Genomic DNA, 27844 nt, shown 5'->3' on the forward strand with positions numbered 1-27844 from the left:
ATTTGTGCGAAAATGTGCAGTATAGGCCGTCTTCATCACAACCTTGAGGATGGATATTTTGTCTTAAAACACGCTCAAACGCGCGTACGGCTATATAGGGTTCAAGAGTTTCCGGGGCCTTAGCGGCCAATGAACCCTCGCCAAATTGATTGAGGTAATATCCCCCACCCCCCATACCCCCTCCCACCACGCACACTTTTCATTTGCTTCCTACATGCCCGCACACGATGCTTTAGAACTGTTAGGAGTAGAGACACTAAATAAAGTATGATCTTCAAACTTGACGGTCTGCGTGTGCCTTGGATAGTAAACAGGTTGTTCACGATAACACTGGGCAGTATTTCACTTCGTATCGATGTATATACATGCGCTGTATTCCTGGCATTGGCTGTCATACCACCAGAAGCATGCCGTATACTATTTCTAAGACCGCTAAGTAATATGGCTCCAGCTTTTGCTCTATTGTACTTCTGAAATTATAAGGTACATCGTAACTTAAGTGGATCAAAGAATCGAACAGGTCTAGCCATGACCTATACGCACACTAGGGGAATCCAGCCAGTACTTGGCGTTGCCAGACCTCGCTATGGCTGTTATTGGTGCTTTTGTTTACAACAGTTAACAAAAGGGTTTTACTAGCAGACTGTCGATCCTCGTGTTCATCGTGCCATGTAGGTCCTACATGAACATGTAAGCACTGAGCGTGAACAGCGAATAGAATTCTATCCCCGTGGACTGAAGGAGTGCTTATATAATCGCCTCTGACATCCAATGTCCAGCAAAAAGTACCAAGTTAGAAAGTAGGTGAGCTCGCAAAATGGGCTGCAGTCCGTCAAGTCTGCCTGTGTGGAATGTCCCTGACGGAGACGCCGGGTCGGTTGTCAAGCCACCGCTGAGGAGCACCTGTTTAGCAGAGGAGCCACATAGCAAGAAGGAAGAGAAGACGAACACAGGAAACAAGATCACCCTAAACAGCACAGGGACTGGGGAGAGTTGCCAGGGTGAAGTTTGCACGAATTCAGAACTGCAGAGCAATCAGTCAGATAGTGTTGTGCACAAGACGCAGGTGGATCCCCATATTTTCATCGATACGAATGGCGACGACAGAGACATAAATTGTAGGGAGGAAACTGTCGAACACGGCGCACCAGCGCCTGACCAGAAAAACTTACCTGGTCCTCAACACCAAACCAACACTATGGACAACGATGAGGTAGTTCTGCAGTCTCAAATGTGTATTGCTATTTACCTGCACTGTTCAAAGTCATTGGTGCGCAGACTTCTGAGGACCCTTAGCAACTAGATAGGAAATCATCCCACTTCGGTGTAGAAGTGAGGTGTAATTTTTTTTTGCAAGCAGAAAATAATGGAAAACTTATTGCTAACTACTAAAGAACGTGTGCGGAAAATTGGAGTGAAAGAAGCAGATTTTGCTATGTTACGGCGTTTTTCTTGGGGAATTCCCGTCATAATAAAAATATGATTACGTGCACCAAAATCATGTCCACATATTTAATGTGAAGCTGTAACAAAGTATCGTGTTTGTTCACGCAATCATGTATTTATAAATCAAAAAAAAAAAAAAAAAGAATTAGGAAAGTCAGTGAAACTCTACATTCACCATAATGTTTTATGACTTTTAACACATTGTAAACCTGCATAAAACAGTTGTGTCAATGGGATCACAAGTTTGATTCCTATCATTGCATTTTTTTAGTGCTTAAGAAAATGAGTTGATGGTAGGATGGTAATTTCAACACACAAGGTATTCTTTTTTATTTTCTTAGGCTATAAATTAGGTCAGTTTAAATATATAATAGTGAATCTATATAGATTATACTAGTATATGGTATTCTTCCAATTCTGTTTACTTCAGCTAACAGTAGATCTTACAGTTACATTGAGAAAGGTGGTGGGCGAGGGGGAGTTGCACCTCTTTATCAGCTTAGCTTCGTAATAAATGTCTGTTAAAGACATTGTCATGTATTCACAGGTAAAATAAAACTTGTTTCAAATACCAGCATTAGACGGAAAAGGATATTATCCTGTGTATTTAATGCCATACAATTGGCGGATGGGTAGAAGCAACTGTTTTTAGCTCGGTTTATTTTATCGGCTACACATTTAACATGACAGCTTCTTCCGAATACCGAGGAGCCCTTGAGTCATTTCGCAGAATATGTGTCAGTGTGAGCATTTTGACAATCAATCTGAGTGACAGGGGGACGATTTCCTGTCTAGTTCCAAAGGTTCTTTAAACTTTCTCAACAGGGAATTCACTACATGCTTGTATGGTACAAACATTGTACCACATAACTGTGTGCATTTGCATATAGCTCATATACATATAATATAATATATAATATTTATTGAGATAGCAGATCTGTTTCATAGTGCTTGTAATCAGTTAAAAGTCATTTTAAAACCACTTCTCAGGGTTTACTCCCATGAGAATCCTGTATTCTTGCAACAGTGTAATGCAAGGTTAATTGTATTTAATTATTTCCTTTTTTAATGCAGATTGCTAGCCATGGTATCCGCAGTGAGTGCTTACCTCTAATGCCAAGAAAATCCAACGGTAGGAAAATCTTGTATCTATATGATACCATATTATATGCATATCATTATACTTACATTAACACCTTGGTACCTTGGTTCAATCCTGGTCATGGACAGAAAATTTTTACATTACCCTGCTGTCATTAATTCTTTGATTGGTCTTTGTGAGAATACTGAATAAGCCAGGTCAATAACCCTGGTGGGGCTGTTTGTCAGTAACTTGCCAAAGGTCGGTGGGTTATCCTGAGTAGTTCTTCATTATTTATTTATTTATGTATTTGATTGTTATTTTATGCTGTACTCAAGAATATTTCACTTATATGACAGCAGCCAACATTATAGTGGGAGGAAACCGGGCACAGCCCGGGGGAAACCCATGACCATCCGCAGGTTGCTGCAGACCTTCCCACTTACGGCCGGAGAGAAAGCCACCACAAGCTGGACTTGAACTCATAGCAACCACATTGGTGAGAGGCTCCCGGGTCATTACACTGCGCTAGCGCGCTAACCAACTGAGCCACGGATGCCCCTTTCTTCATTATGGCATTAACAGTAATCAAATAAGGTTAAATATATACATGTACACAATATGGGTTATATCCACAGAGCAATTAATCCAAGAATCAATCCACTAACATTATGACAGGAACAATTTGACATTTGGCATATAGCTTGTTATCAAATGCATATGCACTTGTTGATAAAGAAATGAATTATCTATATTAATAACTAACACCTTTGTTAAAATTATTTATTGGTTCAATAATTGAACCTGATACTAGAGTATTAAAAAAAATGTATTAATATTATTCATGGCATTTATTTATATCAATAAATTGGTTCTCGGCATTAACAGGACTCTTAAATAAGTGAAAATTTTATTTAAAATGTAGGCAAATTACATACTTGATTTAAACTCTCAGAATAGAACAGACGAAGGAACTTAGTGTGGTGTGATCAACACCACACCCATAAGGTTGCCACTTGATATAAGCTTAACTCCCCAAGCAAGCAAATAAATGAGATACAAAGTATAAATTCTTATACAGACTTCTGAAGCTCAAAAACACGCAATTTCCTTTTTGTTACAGTTGAGTATGAGTGTTTGCGATCATCTGCTCAGAGCAAATGGCCCATCCGATGTTTGGCACCTTTTGATGGCTATAACATCAATGCTGGGCCAGGAGGTTGTACCGCACTGATGTTTGTCTCCAACTCTTACAATAAAGAGGATAACACCACAGGAGAAATCTTCATGATTCGATCTGGTTATGATTCCAACCACTTTCAGGCTCTGTGCCTTTCCAAGTCCGGAGCTGGTCATTTTGGTCCAGCAAGCTGCATCAAGACAGATGAAGATGGAAGAGTTTTGGTGGAATGTCTGTTTGGACAGAATTACCTGATGTTACTCTCAAATGATGTGATACACGGAAATATACAAAATGGAGTCTTTGTCCGAGGTCCAAGCCATGCTGACGAAAGCTTTCCTTTGACTATAAACATTAATAGTGGGAATGGAGGAGGGGTAACCCTGCTGCTATGCTGTGGGTTGGTGGGTGGCCTCCAAGAACCAACAGTAACCAGTGCTGTCTACATGATAAGGTCGGGGAACTATGGCAACTTTTTCTCAGCATCTCTGGTGACTGGTGAAGACAAGTGGAAGTTTGAGGTACAGGAGTCTGGCATTCTCTGTATATCTGGCATTGGACGCAGTGTGTATGCTGTCTACCACAACAGGGAATGTGAACAGAAGTTCAGGTCATCAGCACGCAGCTTGGCGCTGCACGTGTCTACCCAAAGAGGGGATGAGAAGGTTGTCTTGGCACCATCCGTCCCCCATCATGCTCTCCTTTTGGTCCTTTGCTCCCATAGTTACGGTATTGAGAATTCGACATCTGCAGCAGTGTATGCTGTGAGTGTGTCCTCATCTGGAATGCTCAGCGCTCAGATGGTACAAGGCAGCCATGGCTCTGGTAACCATCAGGCTGCTTCACAATGGACATTTGAGTTGCAGAATGGACAAGTAGTTGTCTATGGCCCTAAAGGGTTCTGTCGTTATGCAGTTATGGCAACGCTACAGGCAGACACTTCTAATGGTTGTACTTCCCTAAGTCCAGAGGTAGACATTGGCTGTGCTACCATCACTAAGAAGATGGCTTCAGGTTTGCTGGCAGAGAAATGTGATGTCCAGATACATGTCAATGATAAGGTTTTCATCACTCTTCACAACTCCCAGCTAAGGTACAATGGGTGTGCCTATGCCTTTGAGTCATGTGTAGAGGAAGCAATGAAATCCCCTGGCCTTTATCTTGTCAGAGTGTTTGCAGTAAAAGAACAGGACAGTGGTTCAGGTACAGTAAGGCTTATTACAAGAATTTCCAACATATTGCTCATATCCAAACACTAGAGATTACCATTTTCTCAGGAAGTCCTGTCAGAAGTTTGCTGGCTCAGATGCTGTGGTAATGAGAACTGTAAAAAGTTGAACATTAGCATTTTACATAAACACTACTTTCTGTGACAAAATGAGTGACATTTCTTATTTAATTTGTGTTGTCATACCTTTCAGGTTCATTTCCTTTGATGTTGGAGCTGGTTGGTTCACCAAAGCAGATAGCCATCCAGCCCCCTGGTGTCTTGTACGCCTTGAACTGTGGTGGACCATCTTACCATGCTATCAATGACATTGTCTACATGAGTGAACTTTGCCAATATGCTAATTTTTCCTATGATGTCACCTATGGTAAGACATTTGTTTACTTCATATATAATCTGTTGGTAATCCTAAAATAAAATAAATCCTAAGGTAAAAATATATCAGTTATAATCTCTATTCCAGTAACCATTTATTAATTACTGAATGATGAATCTGATAATCCATATACATGTAGTTTTAAGTCTTCAATTATTTCAAAGATTTATATGGGCATTTTTTTTTCATTAATTCATCTGGATATTTTCATTGCCTTACATATTCAAATTTGTGCAACGGAAGTATAGTACATTAGTTTTTCCTTTATATATCCACAAAAACATGTCTGTATTGTTGTATACTACACCTTATAATCCTTTGGCTCACTGTGTATTTTTCCAATAAATCTACATTTAAAACAAAAATTTGATCTTGTAAGATACTCTGCAGTCTGTGGTGGTTTCCTTCCAGGCCAAAGTGGAATAACAGGAAGGCCGTATGAAAGCTGAGATTTGTTTGCAGCTGTCTATAGAGCAGTCACACATTTGAGCATGTGATCTAAGCAAAAGATGAAAGTTAACAAATGATCCTTCACATCATTGTGCCTGTATTCATGGTAATTACACAGGTGTACATAAATCTTCAACGGTTTTATTATCTTGCATTCTCAATGAGGTCACCCTAAACAAGCAAGTTGTAGCTTAAACTATACTTTTTATAAATTCAGGTGCCTCCTACAAATGTCTTGGTATTGTCAAGTCCAAGACTCATATCCCTCATCTTCTGACTGGAAGCCATGACGGATATCTGTATTGCAGATTCAGAACCACCAGCGCTGAAGCAGAAGATGAACGAAGTATCCTATATGAAGTATGATATACCTTGTGACACATTTCCCTGGATTATCCTTCTCTGATGGGATTTGCTGTTAACTGAGCATTCCTGTTTAAGGTTTGCTTGGCCTTAATTGCAGAGTAAATAGTCAAAATTGCAATTTGTCTCGAGCTTAAACCCTCAACAAATAACTGTTACATTTGTGCAGCCAGCTAAGTGAGAATGACCTTTCTGACATCTGGTGGTTTGCTCCACCCACAAACCTGACATCACCCCGAGAAATGAAATAATCTGTAATAATGTACAAATCATCACAAATGTACTACATACAATAAGGAGGCAGTGTTTATTTCGACAGGTAACCAGAAGGTGTTTGAGAGGGTTGTTCATGTACATTTCAGAAGCGCAAGTCCTAGCCCTATGCGTATTCCCTTTTTTAATTATCTACTTATGTTTTTTACATGGCAAGGTATCCTATGTGATAGATTATAGTCTCAGTTCCATTGTATCATAGTAGCGCCTACTTACTCATTGAAATGGTTTGTGATGGCCAAGTGGTTAGGGCACATATCCCAAGTCATAATCTCATAACTTTAAACTTGACTATTTTCTTTAGCTTGGTACTGATGCATCATAAGTGGAAAGTCAAAGCTCTGACTTGTCTTGTGGATGATACCTGGTTCAGATTTAAAGTCAAAGCTCTGCTGTGACATATAGTCTGCAGATTTAAAGTCAAAGCTCTGATGTGACATATAGTCTGCAGATTTAAAGTCAAAGCTCTGATGTGACTTATAGTCTGCAGATTTAAAGTCAAAGCTCTGCTGTGACATATAGTCAGCAGATTTAAAGTCAAAGCTCTGATTGTGACATATAGTCTGCAGATTTAAAGTCAAAGCTCAGATGTGACATATAGTCTGCAGATTTAAAGTCAAAGCTCTGATGTGATATAGTCTGCAGATTTAAAGTCAAAGCTCTGATGTGACATATAGTCTGCAGATTTAAAGTCAAAGCTCTGCTGTGACATATAGTCTGCAGATTTAAAGTCAAAGCTCTGATGTGACATATAGTCTGCAGATTTAAAGTCAAAGTTCTGATGTGACATGCAGCCCATTGATTTAAAGTCAGAGATATAACTCTACCTGGGGATGAGACATAGACCATGAGAGTTGATCACTCCATTGCCTTTGAGAACCAAACACACATGTAATTACCAGTTATGCAGACAGTGAATAGCTCTTGCCATGCTCAGAATATACATGTAAACCTTTATATTTTTTACATATTTACAGATTGAAGATATTCCAAATGGAACTTACACCTTACGATTCCACTCCGTGGGAAAATTGGATATGTTCAAGCAAATGGAAAAGATGTTACATCGAAGGTAAAATATCTGTAAAAGTTGTGTTTTCCATTTTCTATATTATATGTATGTACCTGAGTATGTTTTTCGAAGAAACAATAAGCAAATCAGCATTTCAGGAGTTGGCAAATTCACACAGGTTTGGACTGGACAATTTGGGTGGAGGCTCTCATAAACCTGGGTGTCTGAAAGATGAGATTTTGTACATTTGTTCTGTGCACTTAACTGTACCATTAGCCAGCTCCAGTAAAATGAAGTATTTTATCTATGTTAAGTTGGGAATGCCTCAACCTTAATCTTGAATAAACTTGCATGAACTTGCAACACTCTCTAATTGCAAATTGAGTTTGGTATGATCCCAATTGTTATTGGGATGTATTGTTACTTTATATCGGACAATATTACATTGTTGTCTAGTGTCATACTCAAAGAATGTTTCACATATTGGGGAGGTAAGTTATTAATTCCCAGGGTTAAATAGCCACCTTCTGGCTAGTACTGTTGGAGATTCCAACATTAGACAAGTACACCAGATTGCTGCAAGACTTTAACAAATCCTGGTTAACAGCCACAGTCAACTGTGTATTGTCGCTAAGCCCTACAAACAGTGTGAGAAGGGGAATCCAGAACTTACCTGTCCAAAAATTTCTGTTATATATCATGCAAATGTCATGTAATTGTTCATTGCCACATGTTCATGTATTGTAGTATTACAGTATGTTGTACAAACACGTTGAGAAAGAGCTTTTTATTTCTTATTCCAGCTTGACTCTCTGTACAAAAAACAAAAGGAAGTGTCTGAGCGATATCATATGCACCAAACCGAGGCTCCAGTGACTGTCACCAATAACAAGCTGATCTTACACATGAAGAATCAAGAGATCTGTGGGTTTGCTTTACTAGACTCCAAGTACACGGAGAGGTGAAGTCCAAGGCTGAGAAAGAGGAGGAGGAGACAGTAAGGCAACACCTGTGCAACACCTTAGAACCACTAACAAGGTCTATGCTGATGAAGGAGATGGAGATTGTAGGATGGTCTCAGAACCTACTGGAGAATGCTAGTGGCCAGGTAAGACACATTAGACACAAAATATCATTTGGAAAATGAAACCCACTGAAAGATCCTCCACAGCTAGATGAACAAAACCGTGCTCTGGGGATAGTGGAATAGTACTCTACAATTCTACATCTCTACATTTTCTCTAAATCTTCAAGCTTTTTGACCTCTAAAAGATCACGAGGAACTGGGTACAACTCTACACAGTCAACCTACTGGTAGTGCCTATGTTAAATAATTTGACAAAACCTTACAATCTTGAACAAATGGTGGCGTCAGATCAGATTCAGTTACATGTAGGTTGACTACGACTGGTGGTAAGTGAGCAGTTACTTAGAAATGTGACTGTCATGTGACATGTAATATACTTATACTAAAACTTTCCCATACTTATGAAAGCAAAAATAATTAAGTCATTCTAGTACTTATTTCTGTTTGTTTATTAATTGTGGTTTACAGGAAGTAACCTTTCCCGCTGGAATGTGACAGGGAACTGGAAGGTCAGTGAGGGTGGGTATGGCACAGAGAAGTCATTTGTGACCTCGCACATGGACTGTATCAAGTATCAAGAGATCAACCTGTGTGATTACTTCTCACCAGAACACCTGGAGACACAGCCACCAATACAGGTGATGTCACTGGACAAAAGGTTGTTTTGAGGCAGGCAATTCAGTCAAATTATATTGTCACTACCCGAGGAGAACTATGAGCTGTACAGTCAGCTGTCTGTTAACACTCTTGTTTAACTTCTCTGAAATTTAACCATTTGCTTGAGCCATGATATCTTTAATTATTGCAGTTAGATGTTTGCACAGCATAGAGACAATTAAGGTTAGTTCCATAATTCAACTAGTTTGTATTCAACATGGCACATGCAAGACATATGAAACATAAATTTTGCTTACTGCCTCTAATGTGGAAAAAATCTGTTGACTGCAGAATCTACGTTCATAATAGCCTTTAACAGTAATAAGGCAATAAATAAGTCAATGAAGAATATTGTGGTGTGCATTCTTATTATGAGTACTGAATGTCTTTGATCTGTGTTCATTACAGGTGTTTGAATGGTACAAAGAGGGATGCTGTGGTGGTGGGTTCTACAGCTTGACTGCCATGCTGATGGATGCCGAGTATGTAAACTCCATTTCTCTGATTTCACAAAGGATGGTGTCTTTTTATGTATACTCTTGAGAGCAAGTTATCTGATAAACAAAGTAAGACTGTAAAGATTTTTTTATCGTGTTCTGATTAAGTTTTGAACAACATTACATGTTTTTTTTATATTTATCACATTTAACATGTTTGGACCAAGACAGTTTTTTCCTTTTCCAGCTAGCTAAGCAACTAGTTTGTATAACTATTTTAATGAGATTGTTTTGGTTATTTGGCAGCTATTTTTCATTGCTTCAGCTATATGTGATAAGAGATAAACTGTATCTGTACCATTAAAAATTTCAGGAAGTGAAGAGCTATACAACAGGCCGTCTTGGTACCCTGTACAAGGACCACAAATGGCAACAGGCGAGTGTGATATTCACAGAGTATGGACCTGGAGTGAGAAGAGTTTCCATTGAATCATTTGGTAAAGAACATACTGCCTATTGAATTCCTTGGAAGTATTGTATTAATAATGCTTCTTTATTAATGAATTGAAAGACCACTTCATCTCAGTGGGTTATCAGCACACAAAGTTTCAGGGTACATAATGATTGATTCACAGTAAATTAGTATTCTGGTGATGAGAATTCCTTGGGTGGCTAATACACAGATTCAGGCTATGAAAACAATATGCCCACTTACTGGGCAACTCCCTTTTTAAACAATTACAAATATGTCAATCATACTACCTCAGACAAAAATGGGTTTTAAAGTAGATCGTAGATACATATCACATATTTAAAACTAAAAACAAAGCAATGATAAATCTTAAATAAAGTCTGAAATTTAATTCAAAGGAAAATCACTACTGATAGCTTATTTTCTTCTTAAATCATGTAATAGAAGGTACTGACATCAATGTCTGTTACCTCTTACCATGAACTTTCTAAGATTTGGCCCTTACCTGACCCATGTACATGTGTCATGATTACATCCACAACAGGTAAAGATGACAAGTACTGGGGAGGCCCATTATGGACCATTGATTTCTGGGTCAGTGGTCAGGGTCAAGAGAGATGTCAGGCCAGCAGCCGAGGACAAGTTTGCTGATATCAGCATGGTAAGAGGATTAGGTTGCCACAGCTCGGCAAAAGAGTCAGTTCAGGATAGTAATTAACTGGATCAGTTTGCTGATATCAGCATAGTAATGAACTGGATAGTTTGCCTATATCAGCATAGTAAGAGGATCAGTTTGTCTATATTTGCATGGTAAGAGGATCAGTTTGCCAATATGAGCGTGGCAGTTGACAGGAGCAGTTTGCTGAGAGGATCAGTTTACTGAGATCAGTATGGTAAGAGGATCACATTGCTGTAGGTCAGCATAGTAAGAAGATCAGATTGATGAAATCAGCATGGTAAGAGGATCAAGTTGTCAATGTCAGCATGGTAAGAGGATCAGTTTGCAGCATGGTAATGGGACCAGTTTGCCAGGATCAGCATGGTGGTAAGAGGATGACTTTGTTCAGATCAGCATGGTAAAAGATCATTTTGCTGAGCTAAGCATGATAAATGTAACCCTATACCAAACTTTGTAATCTTTGAATCTTTCAGATTAGTAGAGTTTATTTGTGTGCTTCAAAAGTGATTCTTTTGACAGAAAAAAAAAGTAATTATAACATGTATATTTATCACATGAAATTTGGGCTATGGACACAATCTTAAGTATGATTTATTGTGATTTGTGCTGAAGGGGCAGACCTATGGGAATGGTCTGTATTGTTGATGTACATATGATTCACTGGATGACATGAAGCTGAATCCTGCCCAAAGACAACTGAAATAACAGTTTGTGCCTCATCTTGTAGACAGATTTACACTCAAAGCTTCATTTATAATTCTCTTTAAGTCTAGTTTATAAGTTATGTTCATTAAGCAAATGTTTAAAGCTTATATACTGTACAGAATGTTGTAGGCAGCAGTGCTTTATGGTTAATATGCCATGCATCTTGCACAATACAGAGTAATTTAGTACTAAAAAGTTTTGGAAATATATATACCAATTAGAATTAGGTACTTACTTAATTTGTACTTCACATATTGAATGTAGGTTAACGGTAACAGTGGGACAGCTGACAGGGAGAGGTTGGTGAACAGAGTACTGATGGACAATAAGGACCTGCTGGACGATTATCAAGAGATACAGGTGACTTTCACGTGTAGCTTAACATGTCTATATATATATATATATATATATATATATATATATATATATATATATATATATATATATACATTAAGATGTATATAAGTACATGTGATGTAGATAGTAAAATATTGTTGATAGCCTGGAGTTGTGTTCATATAGTACTTTCATGGTCACCTGATACAAACATATAGTCTGCCTTAGATCAAGTTTCCGCCAGATGAATTGTTTCTAAACTATTCTGTATATTTGATAGGAGACTGTGAGAATGCATAGAATATAATTTTGTTCTCAGACCTTTTTCTACAAGCACTCCTTATACTGCCACAGATATTCTCCAGCCTGATTCCTGCAGCATACACATTTTCAAAAACAAGCTAAGTCAGATTGTACAATAATTAAATTTAGCATGAATAACAAGAAATTGAAGGAATGAATACTTGGGGTTTAATGTCGTACTTGGCAACTTTTCAGACATATGACAACAAGGTGTCATTATATGTGTGTATATATACTGTGTCTTGTTGCGGGAGGGGAAGTTCATGCTGCCAAAGTGTTGCCGCCACTGAAACATCATGCCGAAGACACTGATGACATTCCACCTGACCCAGTCACATTATTCTGACATCGGACCTACCAGTCCCGTTTCCTTGCTCTAACGTCTCAGTGCTGAGCGCCAAGTGAGTTAGCAACAAGTACCATTTTTAAAGTCTTTGGTATGACTCAACCCCAGTTTGATCTGGGCTCTCCCAATGAGCTCTAACCATTAGGCCACTGAATAACAGCTTTGAAGAACAGACCCAAGGAAGTAGAATATATAGATGTCTTCTTTAGTTATTGGATGTGTTCAATTAATTATTGATCCAGAACTTCAAAATTTTCCACTGTTAAGGAACAGAGGTAAGCACCGGTTCAGGGAATGTAGGCCTATCTCTTGAGGAGTCTGGAATTGCTGGAAGAAAGGGACGTGTCCGAAAGCCCCGAGAGATCCGTGTCTTCGTATCCAGCACATTCAGAGATATGCAGGGTGAGAGGGAGCGTCTCATTAAAAAGACATTCAGAGAGGTATGTCACTGGACTAGATTTACATTATGAATCTAAGATATAATATAAGTTCTAGTGTTAATGTAAGCTATGGATTATGCTCACAGACATGCACAGGTACATGGGTTAAAATGTTTACATATGCTGTGCAGACTACACCTGTACCAGGGTATATGCAATTGAAACCCTCCGCAGCTGAATTATTGCACACACTGATCTCATTTTTCTTTGTGATGCTAAATTCCATCGTGCGTTACAGATGTTACTCATTTTACATATATAGAAGAATGACTTACTATTTTATAAATATTGTAGGGACAGAATCGTTGTCAGCGTGGTGGACAGTTACAGCTCCAGGTTAAACTTCCACTTTAGACTTGTCTTGTGGATATTAACTACATCAATCAATGGACAGAAAATGCTCCAGTGGAGAATTATGTACACTGTATATGATATTCAGTACTTGTGCTTTGATCAGGATATTACCTGTACTTTGATCATATTACTTGTGCTTTGATCATGATATTACCTGTGCTTTGATCATATTACTTGTGCTTTGATCATGGTATTACCTGTACTTTGATCATGATATTACCTGTGCTTTGATCATATTACTTGTGCTTTGATCATGATATTACCTGTGCTTTGATCATATTACTTGTGCTTTGATCATGGTATTACCTGTACTTTGATCATGATATTACCTGTGCTTTGATCATATTACTTGTGCTTTGTTGAGTCACAAAACTATCGTATTGCTTTATCTGGCTGGTCACATTTTATGATCTGCATTGTTGAAACAGAGGATACATCCATTGTCTTGTGAATATTAACTACATTGATTATAATATAATGGACAGAAAATGCTCCAGTGGAGAATTATGTACACTGTATATGATATTCAGTACTTGTGCTTTGATCATGATATTACTTGTGCTTTGATCATGATATTACTTGTGCTTTGGTCATATTACATGTGCTTTGATCATGATATTACTTGCGGCATTACTTGTGCTTAGATCATGATATTACTTGTGCTTAGATCATGATATTACTTGTGCTTAAGTCATGGTAATACTTGTGCTTAGATCCAAGGAAACTTGTTTGTTACACTGATCCTGGTAATGAGTGAAAGCAAATAGTAGGTAATTTCAAGTACCATGATACAGAGTTAGTCAAAGTGTTCTTCTGCCTTTTCTGGATTGGCTTACAGTTGAACAACCTGTGCACGGGACGAGGTGTATTTTTTACGTACGTGGACCTAAGATGGGGGATTTCCTCAGAACAGACAAATGTTGGGGAGACTATAGCCATTTGTCTTCAAGAGGTGAGAAGGATGGCACATTTTAGGATGCCCGATGGAGTGAAAATATGAAGGAAAAGACCATCTGTTTGTGTCCACATTAACTAAATGTAAAGGGGTGAGCCTGTTGGGCTTTGATCCAAGACCCGGGTTTTGAATCCATGCTTCTACCACAAGGCCAGATACCAGTTTCCCCCAGGCTCTGCCTGGTTACCTCTCACCATAATGCTTGCTGCTGTCATATAAGTGAAGTATTCTTGAATACATCATACAAATAAATAAATAGCTAACGCTTTAGCAGTGCGGTGACATGCATCTTATGGACAGACTGCAGCGTTACATCAAGAGGTGACTTTGTTACCCAATGGCCTGGAATCCTTCCCTTATGAATTGAAAATGTTATCAAATATCGCTCCAACAACAAGCAAACAAAAAAAGTAAAATACATTAATTTTTGTTTAATATTGACCAATACAATTGTTCTTTCTTGTCTTGTGGACTTGTTAATATTGTTATGACCATAGATAGAACGATGTCGACCTTACTTCATCTGCATGCTGGGAGAACGGTTTGGCTGGTCCCAGAGAGAAGACATGCCTGACGAACTCCTTAATAACAGTTTTACCTATGCTGTAGAGAACTTCCCTAAACTAGCTTGGGTGGACAGTTACAGGTACAACACCAGTGTCACACAGGTAAGATATTAAATGTAAGTGTTTCATACAAATACCATAATCAGTGCTGATAGTTGTATAAAGTCATGTTTTCAAGTTCATTATCACCCATCGGGGTTTGGTGCTTTTGTGTTAGATTACTGCATATCTTCTTAACTAATACAAGCTATTTCCATAGACTTGTAGTATACAATGTTGTGGTTATGTATCTATTTGTACTCATTCAACCTACATACATGTTGACATTTTTATATTATGCTCCTTTACATGTACAATGTATCTCAACACCAATGGATACAGTGTTCTGAATTTGATGTGAAAACATACACAATGTTTGATTGTTTCTTGCAATGATGTGTTTAGTTGGAGGTGTTACATGGAGTGCTCAATGATATGGATAATGCAAAGGAGAGAAGCTTTTTCTACCTGCGTTCACCTGTCACAACTGAATCAATAGGAGTTTCACCTGAAGAGCTAAAGGTAAACAGTTAGCCTGTAATAAAGAGGGCCTATGAGAGCACTGCCCTGTGGCACATGTACCGGGAGTTGGAGTTAGAACCCTGGCAGTACATGGCCTTTGCGCATGAGCGTTGGGTGAATGGAGCGTTTTCTAACCCCAACTTCCTGTACATGCACAAGCGCCCCCACACGGAACTCCCGCAAACTTGTATCTCCCATAGGCCCCATACAAGGTTCTTTGTAACCAAGACAAGCTGATTCAGAATTTGATGCTTGAGGTAATATAACACTTCATTTTTAAAAAAGTTTGATGCTCATACAGTGTTTAAAAAGATTGCAAGATTTCAGAAGAGAACATAATAGTGGGAGGTGGGCAAATAGTGATTTCCTAAATCACATTAAAAATATATTTTAGTATGAATAGAGGCTCTTGATTTGAATGTACTGTGTATGTATTGTATGTATTAGGTAATTACATCCAAAATAGCTGTGAATCCCTCCCCTCTCCCAGAACATGCAACCCTGTCATGATAAAATCTTCAGTCTGGAGTGTATCTTCAGTATAAACGGAAATAATATCTTTATTCATGGAAGGTAGCTCATTCAATTTACAATGACTGTTCTTCCCCAAGGCCTTCACAGAGAAAACAAATATATAGGAAACATGTACTTCAGAGTCCAATCAAAAAATACATCAATATATATAAATCAAGAAAAAGCAAAATCATGTAATTTGAAAAGAAAATCTATATACATTCATACATGCAAAAAGCAACAACACAACCAATAGTGTTATGCCAACAACTGTCCCAACCAGAAGGAGAAGTAGGGTGGCGGAAGACGGCCCACTGCCGACCCCTTCCTGCCCTACTGCTGGCTGAAACCCCTTACGCACATGTACAGGAAACAAACCAGTTGAGTGGAAGATGGCCCTTTTCCCATCTGTTTGGTTTGAGCAGTGCACAGGTGTTGATATGAGTGTCACAGAGACCTCGCCTTATGAAAAGGATTTTTATAATAATAATACATCTAAGTATCTAAAATTTTAAAAAGTATGTTTTAGGTTTAAACATGTCACATTTAGATTCTGAACAAGTGAAGTTGAGAGAGATGAAATTTTGTGTAGATGGTTGATATCATGGAGGCATACATGCATAGATGTACATTTCAGTTGTTATGTGAATGTGATCAAGCTTCTGTGGAGTGATAGTACAGCTAATCAAAAGAAGTTAAAAACATAGTCTCTTATGTTGCTGTTAATTAGATAATATAATTAATTAAGTAACTGTATATAATTAGTGATTAATTTATTGGTGGTTAGTAAACTCATGGTTGGATGTTTTTTCTTCATCAGATGTACCAGCCTGAGAGTGAGTGGCACCGTGAAAAGGTGTATGCCCTGAGGAACAGAATAGAAAGCAGTGGTCTCAACACACGTTACTACGATGCTCCTGGGGACGTGTGTGATCTCATTAAACAGGTAGCGATACAAGTCTTAATTTAAATTGTCATATGCGGCACAAAGGCATCATGGACAATTACCATTCTGTATTTTTGACTGAGGAGGGGTTAGGTTGTCAGCTGTATTCCATCCCAGGCAAGGATCCAGTTCTCAAATGTAGGCCCTGGAAAGATCCTGGATCTTAACTGGCTTTAAAGGCAGTGTTATCATTTTCAGGAAGAATGCAGAATTTATATAACCTAAGGATATCAACTTTCATGTTTATTTTGGGCTATATTATGGTAAGGAATTATTAATAGTAAATTACAAAATACAGGTATGTCTCTTTTTTTTGGGGGGGGGGGGGGGGGGAGGATTGGTGGAATCTCAAATGTGAATCTTGTACTATTCAGGACCTGAAGAAGTGCATTGACTCAGACTTTCCTGTTGGGTCAGAGCCTTCAGCCTTGGAAAGGGAGATGGAGGCCCACCGAGCCTTTGCCGATGCTCGGTGCCTTGTTTACATAGGTCGACAAGAATACTTCCAGAAAATTGAGGACTATTTCTCCACACACAAGCCCCACCCTCTTGTCATCCTCGGTGAATCTGGTATGTTTAGAAGATCGAGGACTGTTTCTCCACACACAAGCCCCACCCCCTTGTGATACCCAGTGCCTTTTTGTTGTGCACTATGCCTGTTAAGTATTGCGACTATAAGCTATCCTAATGGTTGTTTGAAAAAACAGTTTCACTATATATTAGGTAATTAAAAGTGGCTCTGGCAGATGGCAAGGGGACAACACCTATGACCCCAAGTGTTAACACAGGTGACCACCCCAGCCTTATTTCTAGGGAGAAACATGTACTCTTATGTTATAAACAAGTCAGTTCAGTTGGCCACTACCCTAATTCTTCTAAAATTTGGGACAGATATTAGTAGTTGAAAGTAGAATATTACATTTCTTTACCAGCCCTTTGGAAAAGTAAAGATATGAGTAGGTTGTTCATTAGATGGTCTATTTATGTCAGAAAAAACAAACTCAATATTCCTGCTGAATTACATATACACTGGTTAAAATGAGCAGGCCAGGTGTTCGAAAAATTAGAAGAAATAGGGTAGCTGTTTATACATGGATCTTTAATCTTTGAATCATATATCGGACTTGTTGTGTTGTGTAATGACATTCCCTTGTCACATTGAGAATATTCAGTACTCTGTGACATCTGTGCAATGTAATGTGACAAATATATTTAGGTCTGTACCACATTTATGCTCTGGCCTGTGAGTATACCATTTCAGTTACATGATATACCTTTGTATGTACAGCCAGGTTTCCTCCCACCATAATGCTGGGCACCATTGTATAAGTGAAATATTCTTGAGTACATCATAAAACACCAATCAAATAAATAAATAAATGAACTGTATGTACACCAGGTTCTGGGAAGTCCTCCCTGGTGGCCAACTGGACGATGAGGACAGCTGAGAAACATCCAGACACCTTCGTCTTCCTTCACTTCATCGGCAGCTCTGCAGACAGTGCATCCTATCTGAAACTCATTAAAAGGTACAGGTGTATATATCTGCTGAACTTACTACCTTAAAATATAACAAGTGAGAAATAGAACTATCACAATCATACTCACACAGTGTATTGGTCATGGTGTTTCTTTGTTAAAAGAATAAGATATTTCATTGCTTTCACTTTGTAGTTTTGTAGCAACACAAGGATGAATTTTAAGAAATCAGATGTGTGTCATCTATTTCATTGATTTTATCATAGCTACATACCTGTGGACCATTGTAAATTCCATAGTTGTGCAGTATTTGTCATGTCTCATGATGTATCATCATTCTATTCCATACACATACTATAGGTTGTATGAGGAGATTAAGCAGTACTTTGGGCTGGATCTGCCCATTCCTTCCTCCGACGCTGGCTTGATCCGGGATCTCAGTAAGTGGCTCGTTGTGGCAGGTAGCAAGGCCAGGTGTGTCATTGTTCTGGATGCTCTCAATCAACTGGATGATGGTACAGGAGAAGATGGTGGGTGGAAAATCATTACTCATTATGAAAAAAAATATACTACTTGTTTTCTATGATGTGTAAACAAAAAGTGAAGGGAAAATTGTTTTTAAATTTTATTTTAATTTATGAGATTGCATGATAAATCTTTGGTCAAGATCCCTGCTGTTATATTTGTGCCTAAATAGGTGAAAAACAGTATGTTGTAAATTATTTCATCTTTTTTTGGTTTGCAATCTTGAAGCGAATCAAACTCGTTTTGCTTTACTAGATCACATGTACTCTTTTGACTGCCTAATAGATCCAGACATAGAAGAACATAGTTTTTTGTTATACAGTTCATTAGGGTGACAGAGTTCTCCATTTACAGGTTCAGAACATGACTTATTGTGGCTGCCATCAACATTACCGCCAAATGTGTACATGCTGTTATCCACATTACCTGGGCGGGTAAGTCAACCAACCTGCGTTTTTTGTCGAAATAAAGCCTTCAGGTAATAAAATAAATTCAGTGACTCCACTGTTTGAAATTTATATATATATATATATATCTTAACAAATATCTAAATAATGGGGTTAATGTTTTGATCATTAAAGGCAAAAAGCAGGAAGATATATAAGTTAAATATTTACGTGTACATTTCATGGTGTCAAAAGCTAATGAAAAAAGATGATACATGTGTGGATAAATAAATGTAAACTAGTGCAGATATTTTGAACCTATTTATAATTTAAAAATAAATTATAATAATTTATTCGTTTAAGTGAGTGAGTGAGTGCTTGGGATTTAACTATTCGTTTAAGTGTTTGTAATCAATATTGATCAAATGCACAAAGCAATACGGTTCAGCATGTCTGCTCATGCATATATATTCACTACATCTCTGTATGGTGTGGTCTTACATATCCAACTACATCTCAATGTATTTCAGCTATAGCCAAAATAGGCTTTGTGTGCATAAAATGTTTTTGTGGTTGGTTTTCTACAAATAGAGCTCACTGTTCCAGGCAGTATTTTGCCAAATCAGACTTGGATATGAGTATGTGTACCACAAAGGCCCAAATGCAGCAGTCATCCTCCATTTGAATATGTCCCTGCTTTCTTTCAGGCATTTGATGCTGTACTAGCAGCAGGCTGGCCAGCCTTCAAAGTTAACCCTCTGAACCACAGCGAGAAGGAAGAAATTATCACTGGCTATCTGCTGGAAATCTATGGGAAAACTCTAAATGCAGAACAGAAGGGCATGATCATCTCAGCGGAGCAAACAAACAACCCTCTCTACCTACGAGTACTTCTTGATGAGGTCAGGCAGTGTACATGCACCACCCCCAGTTAATATCTAACTAAAACAATCTAACCAGGTGGTATATTATCAGATTGTTTTAGGTTTCTTTAGATGCTAGAAGGTTAAAACTACTTAAATAATGAATAACCTTACTGTGAAATTGAATCTTTTCACATTTACCACAAGTGTAAAATGCATGGTAGCATGACTTTATACCAATATTATTCGCCCACAGGTAAGAATGTATGGAGCGTTTTACACCCTCACTGACAAAATAAAAGATTACCTCTCTGCCAGAAGTCCAGCTGAGCTGTTTGCCAAAATCCTTGACAGATTGGAACAAGATATGGAGAAAGGGCAAGAAAACAGGTAATGAGTCTGAATGTCAAAGAAGTATGAAGGCGTGTTCATTGGTATTGTAGCTGTAAAATTAAATTGATTTTTTTCAATGTTGCACATTCCTCTAATGTTTTGTTCTTATTCAAGACTATTGTGATATAATTCAGTAAAGGGTTTACCAGTACCATCATTTCTGTTTGCTGATCTTTTTTCTAAGTGTTCACCATTCTTTCAACTTTGAATTTGGATAGAGCTATACTAAATACATGTGTATTTTCTCTACTTTTGGTTTTATTATCAGTGTCTTCATCTGTAAACCTGTTTAATCTTGATTTTTAGCACAACTAACTATAATCTGTTTTTCTTTCTCTCTTGTCAGTGTTGTGTGCTATTCTAACATTTACGGTTTGACAGGTACAGTGTACTATATACTTTAATTTTTTTGCTTCTCCCGGCCAGGAGCACTTCAGCCACCCAATTGTTAACAAGCACTTTAATATGCTTCATACATGCCGGTGCTATGAAAGTCTAGCTATTCTCCCTTATACCCATCTAAATGTATAACTCGCAGATGTTCTAATGCCTCTTATATGCTTTCCATTTTTATACCTCTGTCAGTGCTTCCTGTCAACTCATTGAAAGAAAAAAAAATAATTCTGTTATAGCTACTTTATTGGTGCTTGGAATTTGATGTGTTGATTGCAATTCTTCTTGTTGATATTATACTGCTACATGCTATACAATCTACATCTCATTCTGCAGACCTTTCCTTGTACGAGACACCACTACTGCCATCTGGTGTTCTAATAGGGGCATGTCTGAAAGCGAACTCATTGAACTACTACAGGTAAGAGATATGTGAAAACATGTTCTTTCTTCTGTTGTACCATCGTCAATTGATTTATTTATTTATTTGAATGGTGTATTACATTGTACTCAAGGTTATTTCACTTATGTGACGGCGGCCTGCATTATGGCAAGAGGAGACTGGGCAGAGCCTGGGGGAACCCATGACCACCTATAGGTTGTTGGCAGACCTCCACATTTACGACTGGAGACATCATCATGACATTGGTACATTAGTCATTTAGAAAGTAGATTTTAGCCAGTTTTTATCACTAGAATCTGTGCTATATCCAGAAAGCGCAATCCTAATAGTATTACACTGGTATTTCAAGCATATTCTGAGAACATTGTTCTGCCCAGACTGATAAAATTATTCTTGTTGTGAAGTCCTTAAATTGGCCAACCCAACCAATCTAGTTTTGTTTCTGTAAGCAAGTTAAAAAGGTGCATAAATAGCACTGAAAATTGCTCTTTCATTTGCGAAAAGGTTGAGGAATTTGGGTATTCAACAGCATTTGTATGGTTATTTACATGTACATATAGGTGGTCATTATATACCAATGTGTACATCTTAAGAAAATTACATCTATTCTCCAAAGGCTTGTTGTTGATTTACTCCATGCACTCAGGTTTCGCCCAACAACAAAACTACTGAATACATGTAAGTGTGAACTGTGTCGCCTACATATAACATCTGTTTCAAATTATTACGAGCCTAACAGTAACAAATCCATGAAACTGTGAAACAGTTTTTGGTCTTTTTACTTTTAGATGTACTCGTTTTCTATTTATGGTGTTTTTCACTGTTTTACTCTTTGAATTAAGATATACACGTTCCACGGCTTTTTCAACAGATGGTTTTGTATTAATTAATATAGGTTAAGTCGGCTATGTGGTCACCATTCTACCTGTCCTTGGTGGAAAGTCTTGTCAACAGAAATGGTATCCTGAACTTCTTCCATGATCACCTGCGGCAGGCTGTAGAAGACAGATACCTGGTGACTAATGCGGCCAAGCAAGAGGGCTACCTTAGACTTGCCAACTTCTTTTCAAGCAAACCACTGGACAACAGAACCGTAACTAAATTATATTTGGACCAGTCCATCTGCATAGAATACATAAACAAGTGTGATCTTTTTAATGAAATGTCGATGGAAGATGACAGCCAGCCATCCTAATTCTATATGGATAAAAAAGTCATCCAATCATCCATTTTCTGTGAGAGTGTCAAAATTTCAAATGAAATTGTAATTTCTTATGGAACAAGGTTATAATATTGCTTGACAATATAAATTCTGAGTAATTTATTGTACAACAAATTCCACATAAAATAATGGAAAGAAACATACCAAATTTGATGATTGAAATTTTGGCTTAGTTTAAGATCGCCTTTTAATCCTCCATCCTAATGTGATCTTACATGAAGGATCCTACAACCAATTCATCTAGGCTATTTATGCATGTAGGATTATGGTGTGGTCTAAAACAAATATTGTATGAGCTGAACAAATCTTTCTTGTTTTATGTCTGTCAACCAGAATTATTTATCACTTTGTGGTATGTGTTTGTGTAGGAATATGAAACTTTACTCTAAATTTTCTTTGAGATATATTTTCTTTTACTGTAGGTGGTAGAGCTGCCATTTCTGCTGGCAAAAGCTGGAGAGTTGGAAAGACTTAAAAAATTCATCACTAATTTGGAAGTTTTCAAGAAACTTATCACTAATGAGGACGGAAAATTTGATCTCATCAAGTCTTGGAAAATGGTAAGGCGTTCATAAATCCTCAAAGCACCAAATTAATTTTATGCTTCTATTAATTCTTCAACCATGTCAGCAGTCAATATTTTGAAACATTCTGACATAACAAAGGGATGGAGAGAAATAATTTGCATAGTTTCAGGAAGCTTGCATCTTCACGGACACAAAAAACTCATTTTTATTAACATTTTCATAATAAACGTATGCATAAATTCCACTGAAAAAAGTGCTTTAGAGATTGAAAAAGTTGAATAGTTAGGGTAGTATTCATCTAAGTCTCCTATTACTGTTTTTACGTCACAATACGTAACCCAGTATTTGTTGACAGTTAGGGGACTTTACTGAGGTAGAGAAGGCATATCTTGCTGAGGTGGAGAATATTCCTGAAGCAGAGAGGAATACCCAGGATTTTCAGATATTGATGGCAGACCTAGGAGCATTTTTCTTGGATTTGGGCTTGCTGGATGCTTCAAAGTATGTTGAAGTAATAAAACTTCTAAAGTTTTCAATGGAATAACATGATAGTATAAGGTTTTACTCTCTCTGATTATCACAACACATGCTCTGGTATGTCTTCCAGAAAGAATCTGCTATATGAATATAAAGGCAGTGGACGAACTATTAAATGTCATGTAAATAATATTTCATTACATGGGGAAAAACGTCTTATTGTCTTAATTTTTATATATGTAAGATTATCATTGGTTTAAACAAAAGCCATTGTTAATTTATCCCTAGATTGTAATGACCATGCTTATGAAAAACAGAGATGTCGAATGTAATTATTAATTTCTAAACAAAATGTATGTGAATTTCAGGATTTGCTTTTAGAATGTCAGTTTGGTATGTATTTCACTTATTTACTTTAAATATGACGTGACATGCAGAGGGTCTTGATAAACGAAGAATTAATAAACACGGCCCAATGTACGTTATATGTACTTTCTAGGTGTGTATTTGAGGGGTTGTTGTCAGAAATGGAAGAGTGGTACAGGGACCATCATGGCCGCATTGTCTATAATGCAGCTGATTACTCATGGAAAAAATGCTGTGTCCACCCAGAGGTTATTAATGTAAGTACAGCTCAAATGAGGCATGTTTGGTTGTCTCCAGACTAACATCCTTGAATTTCTTTGATTCACAACTTGCACTGAGTTTCTTGGAGTTCAAACTTAAATCAAAGCCTTTAATGAATGGTCTGCATAGATTTGTTCTCAAATTAATGTTTATATCAGTATGCTCAAAGTGGTTATACATGTGTTTCTCCTCCAGGAAAAAATTAATCTAAATCTGATGCAATCACTAGATGGTTTGCTAAAGATAGGGTACTCGTTGATGTTTTTATGTGCGTATACTCTAGTAAGCTTTTGTGGAGATGGTACAAGCGTGTGTGACTGGGGCATGATCAGTATACCACCATTCCTTGTGCTCATTTCTTTGCATTTTATTCAGATGTACTGTATTGCTGATATTTGTTGTTTAATACCTGTGATTACAGGTGTTGCAGAGATTAGGGGACTGTTTGCCAGAAACAGGATGATTTGGATACAGCTGAATCATACTATTTAGAGGCTATTTCAAGACAGAACAGAATTACATCTCCATCTGAAGAATTAAAGGTACATATATGCTGCTACAGTTGGTACATGTATGTGACTTTATCCCAGTATCATATGCTCGATGTAGGGCTGGTTAAAAAGTGTAGAAAAGTGCAGAAATACGCCGTAGCCCCAGTTGGCTATTTCAGCATCTCTTTCCAACTTTGGCTCTTACTTCTCAGCTGACCCACCTCAGGCAATATCCCAGGTATATTCCATTTGGTAATGGCACACCAGCCCTGTATTTACGACATGAAAAATGATTTCTAAACAAGGTGGCCATTAGCCACGTCTTTTCAGAGTTAACACGCATGCACATTTCCAGGAATTATGACTTTTTTCAAGACCCATAACTGGGGTGAAGGCAAAAGGTAAATGACTGTGATGTGAATTTGGGTCTCGTGTGTCCTCACCAAATGGAATATACATGGGATGTTTGCGTATGCGGGTGAGCTGAGCGGTAAGAACCTCAAGTAATATCCGTTTTGTCCTTCTGAGATCATTTATAAAAGGTTTATCAGACTCGGTCTGAAACTGTGCATGGTTTACCATTGGCTCCTGCTGTGGTTGTGACACTCTGCCAGCCCAGTACAAACATAGGAACAAAACAGCCACCTGGGGATACATAAGCAGATGCGTTTTCTTATAACAAGAAATGTTGTGTGGGTATTTCACAAGTTTTGAAATAGGGCTGAAGAAATATCATTATTTCAATGTCATTTCAGCAGTAGTATTGTGGCAAAAGATATGAAATTTCACAAATATATATCTTCAATAAACACATCAACTTTTGTAAATCACATTTACTTTGTGCAGCTTTGCGAAGGCCTTCTTGGACTTGCCGAGGTTTATTACCTTAAGGAGAATATGAAGAGGCAAAAAAGCTGCTATTGAGGTCAAGAGAGTTAGCAACCCATGTCCTCGGTCCCAAACATCATTATGTAGCTGCCATCATCAGTAAGGTATGTTTTTTTTTTTGCTTACCCAGGCTGAGTATCAGTTATGGTTTTCATTATTTGTATAGCCTCATATCCATTTATGATTCCATCAGTCAAATCACATTTTAGTTTTGAGATTGTATACTCTGTCCATTTGTTATTCCTGAACAGTCTGACCATTGAATTGCTATGCTAAGGAAAAACAAAGAACACACACTATGATGTGATCACATTCTTGACTGTGTGTGTGTGACACAATGACAACTGTAGGCACATTCTTGAATGCGAGGTGTATTGAAAGGTGTTGACTGTACGAAGCAGGATGCCATGCATGGGCACATTATTGACTTTGTCAGGTGTGAGGTATGATTCCATGTATGAGATATAATATCATTTGTGAGATATACTGCCAGGTGTGAGGTATGATTCCATGTATGAGATATATCATTTGTGAGATATACTGCCAGGTGTGAGGTATGATTCCATGTATGAGATATATCATTTGTGAGATATACTGCCAGGTGTGAGGTATGATTCCATGTATGAGATATATCATTTGTGAGATATACTGCCAGGTGTGAGGTATGATTCCATGTATGAGATATAATATCATTTGTGAGATATACTGCCAGGTGTGAGGTATGATTCCATGGATGAGATATAATATCATTTGTAAGATATACTGTCAGGTGTGAGGTATGATTCCATGTATGAGATATAATATCATTTGTGAGATATACTGTCAGGTGTGAGGTATGATTCCATGTGATATAATATCATTTGTGAGATATACTGCCAGGTGTGAGGTATGATGCAAAATGTGAGATACCATGTCAGGTGTGAGGAATGATGTCAGGCGTGGGCAGACATGGACTGGCCGAGATATAATTTTAGGTGTCTTAGAGCCTGGCATACTAGTGATACAGCAACACAATTAATATTTAGGCATTGGTGTTGTGTTGAAGTGTACGTACCTGTTTATCTTTGAAGGTATTGTCTTCTTGGAGGTGTATATATAATCTGTGGTATGGCTTTTATTACATAGCTTGGACAGATGTGCTACAAGCAGGGCAGGCTGGATGATGCACTGGGCTACTTTGTGCAGGACTTGAAGTTGACTCGTGGGGATGTGGGGACAGCCCACCCACGCACGGCAGGAATCCTAAATGATGTGGGCCTAGTGTATGATGACCAGAGTAGCCCATTGGCCGGTCAGCTGTTTGAGGCAGCTTTAGCCATCTTATTGGATGTATACGGCTCAAATCATGTGGATGTGGCCATGGTCAGGTGAGACTAAGACACACATTAAGGATTTCTCTTGTATAATGCATGGCACTAAACACAATCAAATCAAAATTCTGTTAAAGTTCCAGTTCCTGCTAAATGATTTTTATGGTATTTTTTATCCCATCTGTCATGGCAATGAAAAAATGAAAGCAATAGTAGGACCCTTAAGTATTTCTTACTACATGATAAACACTGTATGGGTGAACAGGCTACATGTATATCACACGAATATGGTGTAGTTGTAGTTCTGTAACCATGTATGATATGGAGTGCTTGTGAACCCCTTTAAATGAAATGGCATACATGTCTGGAGACCAAGTATATGTCTTTCATATTCATAATACTATAATGTTACAAATGAAACTGTGTATCTACTCGTGACATAGTTCATCATAATGATGTGGATTTAGTTAATATTTAATAAACTGTTACAGTTTGAAGACTTTGCTTAAAGTTAATTCTGGTATTAAGTCTTGAAACAGTTTTGAACAACCAGGCCCAGAGGAACATGTTACAGTAGAAACTGACACAAGATAACACTGCAGACATTGTGCTGTAATCAATTTTTCATATTTTTGGCTCAAAGTTCTGCTTCAAACTAGTGCCACCTCATAAATTAAAAAGATATACAGCTTCCCCATTTAAAATGTTCGAAAATATATGCATTGGAAACAAACAAATTCTTAATGAACAACACCAGACATACAAGTATGTGAATTGATCCAAGGAAATGTGTAAGAAGCTTTCATTTCAATTTTATTGCAGACATTACCAATCATTATGTTTTGTCAATTTTGTTTCTTGCAGGTACAACCTTGGTGCATTTTACTTTGCCACAAGCTACTACGCCAAAGCCAAGTTCCAGTTCACAGAGGCACACAAAGTGTTTTTGGCGTTCTTGGGACCTGACCATGAAGATACAGTCGCTGCCTTAAGAGCCATGCAGGCTATTTGAATGTGATATACAATATACTGCTGTGATTTAGACAATCTAATACCAAGTATTCAATGGATGGATCCACCACATCTGGTGTCCC

At 37.8% G+C, this 27844-nt stretch overlaps 1 protein-coding gene across 1 annotated transcript; it reads left to right on the forward strand.

The window, feature by feature from the left end:
• The first annotated feature begins 817 nt into the window (after positions 1-817).
• LOC135471041 (uncharacterized) lies at positions 818-27789 on the forward strand. The gene is given in 35 exon segments (XM_064750090.1): positions 818-1213; positions 2521-2578; positions 3651-4910; positions 5129-5302; positions 5979-6121; positions 7375-7469; positions 8352-8526; positions 8973-9134; positions 9562-9639; positions 9964-10087; positions 10607-10632; positions 10634-10723; positions 11711-11806; positions 12749-12871; positions 14064-14177; positions 14678-14848; positions 15191-15307; positions 16641-16766; positions 17141-17336; positions 18166-18295; positions 18606-18775; positions 19125-19204; positions 19864-20058; positions 20276-20409; positions 21142-21226; positions 22104-22301; positions 22853-22990; positions 23313-23458; positions 23934-24057; positions 24483-24500; positions 24502-24603; positions 25399-25447; positions 25450-25544; positions 26566-26807; positions 27615-27789. Coding segments are annotated over 35 exon segments (5778 nt in total). The 3' UTR covers positions 27763-27789.
• The last annotated feature ends 55 nt before the right edge of the window (positions 27790-27844 follow it).

Source organism: Liolophura sinensis, chromosome 7 (assembly GCF_032854445.1).
Source record: "Liolophura sinensis isolate JHLJ2023 chromosome 7, CUHK_Ljap_v2, whole genome shotgun sequence".
Classification (NCBI taxonomy): domain Eukaryota; kingdom Metazoa; phylum Mollusca; class Polyplacophora; order Chitonida; family Chitonidae; genus Liolophura; species Liolophura sinensis.